This window comes from Coregonus lavaretus (genome assembly GCF_964263955.1).
Source record: "Coregonus lavaretus genome assembly, chromosome: 4".
Taxonomy (NCBI): Eukaryota; Metazoa; Chordata; class Actinopteri; order Salmoniformes; family Salmonidae; genus Coregonus; species Coregonus lavaretus.
Window position 1 is genome coordinate 17026922 of NC_139991.1, and position 7686 is coordinate 17034607.

The 7686-nt window shown below is 45.7% G+C and overlaps 1 protein-coding gene across 1 annotated transcript; it reads right to left on the reverse strand.

The window, feature by feature from the left end:
- Positions 1-23: 23 nt before the first annotated feature.
- Positions 24-3170, reverse strand: LOC311127277 (putative RNA polymerase II nuclear localization protein SLC7A6OS). The gene is made up of 5 exons (XM_084159084.1): positions 2894-3170; positions 1865-2173; positions 1448-1654; positions 663-795; positions 24-545 (listed from the first exon to the last, which is right to left on the reverse strand). Exons 1-5 carry the CDS (start codon positions 3083-3085, stop codon positions 436-438), a joined length of 951 nt encoding a protein of 316 aa, XP_084015210.1. The 5' UTR covers positions 3086-3170; the 3' UTR covers positions 24-435.
- Positions 3171-7686: the final 4516 nt, after the last annotated feature.

Genomic DNA, 7686 nt, shown 5'->3' on the forward strand with positions numbered 1-7686 from the left:
CATTACAGCAATAATGCACATAATTTCTTTGGCAGTTTTACATTTATTTTGAAAGCTTTATTTTATACACATCTACATATTTACAAAAGGGATTCTGAGTTAATCTTTCATCAAACATCTCTCACACATCAAGAGTACAATCTCCATGTGACAGGGAATGTAGACCCAAACATATTGTAACACACAAAACGCTCCACACTTTCAGATGCACAATCACTACCATACGCTTACACGTACATACTACCATGCACAAAATGCAAACGCAGTCCAAACCATCTCACCAACAAACAAGTTTAACAAGAAGCACACAAAGCATACCAGTTATGTGCAACACATCTACCACCATTCACTTTGAACACTCACACAAAATCACACCAACACTTGCACAGTAAAAAAGGACACTCAAACACATCCACCAGTGCTTGAAGTTGGAGATCAGTCAGAGTCATCCTTGTCTCCATCGTCGTCATCTAACTCCTGCATCACCTCGCTCTGGTACCGGTCCCAGGATCTCCGACTGTACGAGTGCTCCTCTTCCCAGTACCCTTCAGGATGAGAATGGCTAAATTAGGTTTCGAGAGGAACTAGTAACGCAACTACGCTTACTATGGGAGCTTTGATAATCATTGTGTGACGCTTTAGTGAACTTTGTACTAGCCTACCTCCATAGCGCTCCTCTCTGTCGCTGCCATCCTCACCGTCTTCATCTGGGTAGTCATTCCTCCAGTTCCCCTCTTCATTCTCATCATCCTCGTCCTCATACACTTCTTCCTCATTCACCACCAAGTCAGGCACCTGGAAAACCAAGACATCAAGGTTATTCCTCCTGCACCATTTTATGTTATTCAGATACTAACCTCGTCCCAGGCTCAATTGCTTCGGCATTTAGAGCCTGGAAACACTGGGCAACAAAGTGGGACTTGAATTGAAAGTGGTGTGGGTTAAAATCGAGGCGAGAGAGCCTGTTACAGCTGTATTAGAATAAAAAAAAGTTATCACAGCACTTTTTTGGGAAGCCCAATTGATTGAGTTTGGGCATATAAAGTTTGAAAACTAGTTCTAAGATACACATTTTCCGATTTCACGAGCTCACTTCCTTGTTTAGCCTAAATCGCTTGCACTTTGAAATCCCCAATGTAGAGGGGAGGTTCTGAGGGTTATGCTAGATGGTGATGACAGATCAGCCAATAAATTCAGCTGGACTTCTTCCCGGTCCTGCCATAGGCTCTATTCAAGTCCCTTTCTGAGGCACTGTGAAACCAGACCGTTTGAAAGAGAAAGAGCCGGCTGGTGGACAAGATTAGTCAGACACCACAGCAGTTTACCAAATCAATTAAGCAGGTACAATTGAGATTGGTCTATGTGTTAGGCTAAGTTATCTGCATGGCTATGAATGTTCATACTTGTATCATGCATGTGCATTGCAGTATTGTGTTCTGAACCTTACCAACTCTCCCTCGTCTGAGTAGGGCCTGACGGACAGGATGTCCTGGATCCAGCCTGCAGTGACTGTTTCCTGGTAGTAAAGGTCATACACGTAGTCGTCCTCCCGTTGACGATGCTCAACACCCACACCCTCTCCAGACACACTCAGCTTCTCACGGATCATCTTCATCGAGTTACACAGGATAGTCTCTGGGTCAGGGTTCAGCAACTGGGAAACAGAGGGCAGTCACAATAAGCATAACATTCTAGCCATCCAAATACTAGGCCTATGTGTCAGTGGCAGGTAGGCTATAATCTGGCTCAACTGAATTCATCATATGGGAACTGTGGGCACTGACACGTTTACATAGGACATCCTGGTTTTAAGAAAGTTTCCCCAGCTCTAGCTAAACCTTAGGGGAGCCCAGCTCACACGTACCTTACTAGGAGCTTTGTCCTGGTCCCCATCTTCCTGGATGATGTCAAACACCTGATATTCACCCAGGCTCCAGGCATTTTTGCCTGGCTCCTCCTCTGTGGGCTCTGGCTGCGTTGAGAGGGGCTGTTCCGCAGGCAGCCCTGCTCGATGGCTGGAGAGGATCCTGTATCGCTCCTCCCGCCTGGTGTTCCACTTAGCGCTCCGCAGATCTCCCACAATCCTCTGGGAGCTGCCTGCGGAGGGGCGCTGGGCGTGGGCCATACGGGGGCGGGCCAGTGCTTCACGAACCTGTGTCTGGACTGGGGCATCCTGAGAATAGTGACAGTGTAGGGAAGCAGTTATCCTAACAAAGAGGGTTGAGACTAATAAGACTTGCAGTGCATTACATGAACGGTTCACTAAATTAACTTAGCTACCAGAACTGTTTGAGTGCTAAGAATACATTAAGATTGAAAATAAAACAATGTAGAAGAAATAGGTTATGGAAACTAGCAACCTAGCTATGACTGAATTTCAGGACCATCACCACACAACTCAAATGCCAACCAAGTTATTTTCTACCCAAACAACAGGTGATGCGAAGGATTATCTCCACATAGCTAGCTAACTATACAAATTAATATTGTCCCACGGTCTTGAAAGGGCAGGTGTGCAAAAGGCAGGTACACCAGATAATGGTGCTGTGAAGTTAACGTAGTTAGCGAGAACGTAGGCTGGCTGGCTAGTTTGCTAACGATAGCTACCTAACTATCTCGGTTGTTAGCTAGCTAGCTTGCTTGCTAATCAACACAAAGCGAACTAGCCAGTTAGCTAAGTAAGGATGACTTGGGCTGGATAGAAAATCTAATTTAGATAGCTAACTAGCAATAAACATAACGTTCGTTAACCAGCTGATAAGCTAACTACAGTTAGTTAGCTAAACATCAAAGACGCTAGCTAAACAAAAACAGCAGACTTGAGTGTCTTGCACAGCACCAGCCGATTGTGTCCAGCGCCCACGAGACACCGTGGTTTGACAGCGGCCCATACCTGTGATGCTACGGTCGCCACGAGTTTGAAGACTGAATTCTCAACCTCTGTATCATCGGGCTCAGGCACAGTTTCCCCAGCGGTCTGGGATGTGGTCTCCGGTCGAATACGTTTACAGGCAAGCAGCAAAGCATCGGCAGGGTCGGTTCCTCTCTTTCTTTTCACCCGGAGAATAGTGGTGCTTGGATCCATGACTACTGCCCCAGCTGGCGCTACCGTAACTAGCTAGCTATAGTCGCACTTGTGGAAGAGGAGGCATGGTTCTTCTTCTACTACTATGGTATCTTCTTCGATGAGGTTTAACGGCGGTTGGCATCCAATAAATGTTGCATTACCGCCACCTACTAGACTGGAGTATAACTCCCTTATACTTGAAATAAATAATCATAAAATAAATGAATCAACATATACTCTTTCATCTAACCCTACACTCACTAAAAACCCACCACCCTACTCCACTATTTAAATATATTTAATCCTACCTCAGGCCAACAGCCTGAAAGGATGGGACACCACCACTTAACACCATGTAACTCTTGTCTCGCAAACCCAAATAACTCTGCAGCTGCCACCACAACCTCAATTTTCTGTGACTTACATTCCATCCCTGCAGTACAGTTGATAACCATTGCTATAAATGCTAAAAATCCAATCCAACTGAAACATATCACTTGTTGGCCTATCCCTCTGTACTGGTACATCTCTACTACTCACCCCACTACTCTCAGAATCTCTCCCCCTTGACCCATCTTCCTCTACTTTCTTCACCGCCTAAGCAAACGACAACCTCTGCACTACTCTAACCCTGGAAACCTCAAACTGCCTCTCTCGCACTGGACATTTCTGATCCCCAGCCCCATGGGCACCCCTACAATTAACACATACCACTACTTGCCCCAATGCTACACATTCCTTTGTCTCATGCCCTTCTGCACATTTCTCACACCTCCCTCCTACACACTGCTGTCACATGCCCATAAGCTTGACACCTGTAACAACGTAATGTATTCGGCACAATACAGTGGCTTGCGAAAGTATTCACCCCCTTTGGCATTTTTCCTATTTTGTTGCCTTACATCCTGGAATTAAAATGGATTATTGGGGGGTTTGTATGATTTGATTTACACAACATGCCTACCACTTTGAAGATGCTCCAGCTCCTTCAAGTTGGATGGGTTTTGCTGGTGTACAGCAGTCTTTAAGTCATACCACAGATTCTCAATTGGATTGAGGTTTGGGCTTTGACTAGGCCATTCCAAGACATTTAAATGTTTCCCCTTAAACCACTCAAGTGTTGCTTTAGCAGTATGCTTAGGGTCACTGTCCTGCGGGAAGGTGAACCTCCGTCCCAGTCTCAAATCTATGGAAAACTGAAACAGGTTTCCCTCAAGAATTTCCCTGTATTTTTTTCATTTCACTTCACCAATTTGGACTATTTTGTGTATGTCCATTACATGAAATCCAAATCAAAACCCATTTAAATTACAGGTTGTAATGCAACACAATAGGAGAAACGCCAAGGGGGATAAATACTTTTGCAAGGCACTGTATCTTTTCCCACAGGAGTATAACATTGTGTGATAGAACAGATTTTTTTTCTCTGAATGATGATCTTTAATCCTTTAGTTGTGGCAGATCCTGTTGATGAAGAGGACCATGGTATACAAATGACCTTAACTGGCAATCAATACAGTCTCCTGAGGGTTGCACTCAATGTGCCAAAGGGATGAACAGGGCAGTTTTTCCATGTTATTAATTCCACTTACTGAGACTGAGCCAGGTCATTAGCTGTTTATCAAGAATGATGCTGGCACCTTTTTCATAAACAGCACTTTCATTACTACACACAAACGAAGGGAATTTGTGGTACCAAAAACTGTAAGCTCTAAGTGTGTTTTCATCCATCTCTTATAGGCTGATGGTGAGGAATAGACTTAAGCAGGAATCGCAGGCCCTCAACAACCATTATTTCAAAGCAACGAGTGCTGGGCTTTGTCATAAAGAAATAATAAAGACTGTAAATGTCTTCAGGGGTTGTGATTTGCTCGGCCTGTCCAGGCTGAAATGAGGAGACGAGTCTCTGTGTTTTAATTAACTTCTCTCTCCTCCGGTACACACAGACGACAGAGGCCCAGGATAAATCACCAGAGACAACACCAATATGCCTCTTTATTAGAGAGCACCACGCACACCCTTTGACAAACTACATGTCAGCTCCTCAATCATAAAACAGGGCTGGGAGGACAATCACAATTTAAAGAAAGAGATTCATCATATTTTGTCTGCACTCTGACGGTCTCTCAAGATATTTTTATATTTTCTGCTGGCTTGACTTGCCTAAAAATGTTGTGCTGATCTAGAGATCTGCTCTTGTTGGGAATGAGGTGAGAGCTGTATGTGAAATACCACAGGAAAAAGTACATAAAAAACACGAACAGCATATAAACCAACACAGTCATGCATATACTCTAACAATGAATGGTTCAGTGGTTTCATGGTAGTCTCATGCAATTACGGTTTGCTCAAGAGAGGGCGACACTTTCTCTGCTGCTACAAATGTTAATTAAGTGGGAGGATGCAAAAGGATTCATGTGAGGTGAAACGGTTTAAACATGGTATTATATTGGTCTTGGTTGGTTTTAGAACATTGTATCCCCACAGCCGTCCTCTGTAGCTCAATTGGTAGAGCATGGCGCTTGTAACGCCAGGGTAGTGGGTTCGATCCCCGGGACCACCCATACGTAAAAATGTATGCGCACATGACTGTAAGTCGCTTTGGATAAAAGCTTCTGCTAAATGGCATATTATTATGATGCTGCCAACACCATGCTTCACTGTGGGGATGGTGTTCTCGGGGTGATGAGAGGTGTTGGGTTTGTGCCAGGTATAGTGTTTTCCTTGATGGCCAAAAAGCTCAATTTTAGTCTCATCTGATCAGCGTCCCTTATTCCATATGCTTGGGGAGTCTCCCACATGCCTTTTGGCGAACACCAAACGTGTTAGCTTATTTTTTTCTTTAAGCAATGGCTTTTTTCTGGCCACTCTTCCGTAAAGCCCAGCTCTGTGGAGTGTACGGCTTAAAGTGGTCCTATGGACAGATACTCCAATCTCCACTCTGGAGCTTTGCAGCTCCTTCAGGGTTATCTTTGGTCTCTTTGTTGCCTCTCTGATTAATGCCCTCCTTGCCTGGTCCGTGAGTTTTGGTGGGTGGCCCTCTCTTGGCAGGTTTGTTGTGGTGCCATATTCTTTCAATTTTTTATAATGGATTTAATGGTGCTCCGTGGGATGTTCAAATGTTCTGATATTTTTTTATAACCCAACCCTGATCTGTACTTTTCCACAACTTTGTCCCTGACCTGTTTGGAGAGCTCCTTGGTCTTCATGGCGCGGCTTGCTTGGTGGTGCCCCTTGCTTAGTGGTGTTGCAGACTCTGGGGCCTTTCAGAACAGGTGTATATATACTGAGATCATGTGACACTTAGATTGCACACAGGTGGACTTTATTTAACCAATTATGTGACTTCTGAAGGTAATTGGTTGCACCAGATCTTATTTAGGGGCTTTATAGCAATTATAGCAATAGCTTTTCCGTAATTTTTTTTGTAAACAAGTTTTTAAATTCACTTCACCAATTTGGACTATTTTGTGTATGGCCATTACATGAAATCCAAATAAAAAAGAATTTAAATTACAGGTTGTAATGCAACAAAATAGGAAAAACGCCAAAGGTTGATGAATACTTTTGCAAGGCACTGTAGCTTGTACGGGATAACTTATATATCCTAACATCACTTTGTTGGGCAAAGACTCAAGATCAAAACTCAAAAGGACAGACTCTTCTGTTTCACCACTCACGCCACCCTGTCTGCGTCGCTCCAAATGACGAGCATCACAAACACTGGGAATCTTCCCCTTCAGTTGGTCAACTTTCACATTTACCCCTACCCCAGTGATCACTCCTCTCAATGGTGTGACGAGTACTGAGTATACGAAGAGGCAGGACGCAGACGCAGGAATTAACAAGGTCAAGGTTTACTTAAACAATGACAAAGATAGAGTACACGACACGAAGCTAAACAATCACACGCAACATCATAAGGAACAGTCCAGGGCTAAATAGGGGTGGTGATGAGATGAGGTGCAGGTGCGCTGTAGGTGATTAGGGTGCGTTGGGTTTCCATTCCGGTGTTGCCGAGGTGGTGCGCTCAGACCGGTGGCTCAGTAGACCGGCGAATCAGAGCACTGGAGGGGAGCAATGGGAGGAGACGTGACAGTACCCCCCCCCCCCCGGACGGGATTAGGTTGGGGTCCAGAACGTCCCCAGCCGGAACCCAGCTCCTCTCCTCAGGACCATACCCCTCCCAGTCCACCAGTTAATGGAGACGTCAATGTCCAGGGGCGGAGGAGACGTACCCCGGGGACGGCATCCGCCAGAGGACCAGGATCCCCCGGCCTGAGGAGAGACACATGAAAAGTGGGTGAGACATGATAGTGAGGGGGAAGGAGCAGCCGGTACGATACCTCATTTATCCTTAAACGGCCCCACAAACCGGGGGCTCAGTTTCTTGCAGGGCAGGCGGAGAGGGATGTTTTTTGTGGACAGCCAGACACGATCCCCAGGCTGGAATACAGGGGCCTCACTGCGGTGGCGGTCGGCTTGGTCCTTCTGCCGACGAATGGCCCTCTGGAGATGGACATGGGTGGCCTCCCAGACCTATCCGGCCCTGTGGAACCACTCGTCGACAGCGGGCGCATCGGTCTGGCTGGGTGTCCAAGGGGCCAGGGCCGGCTGGT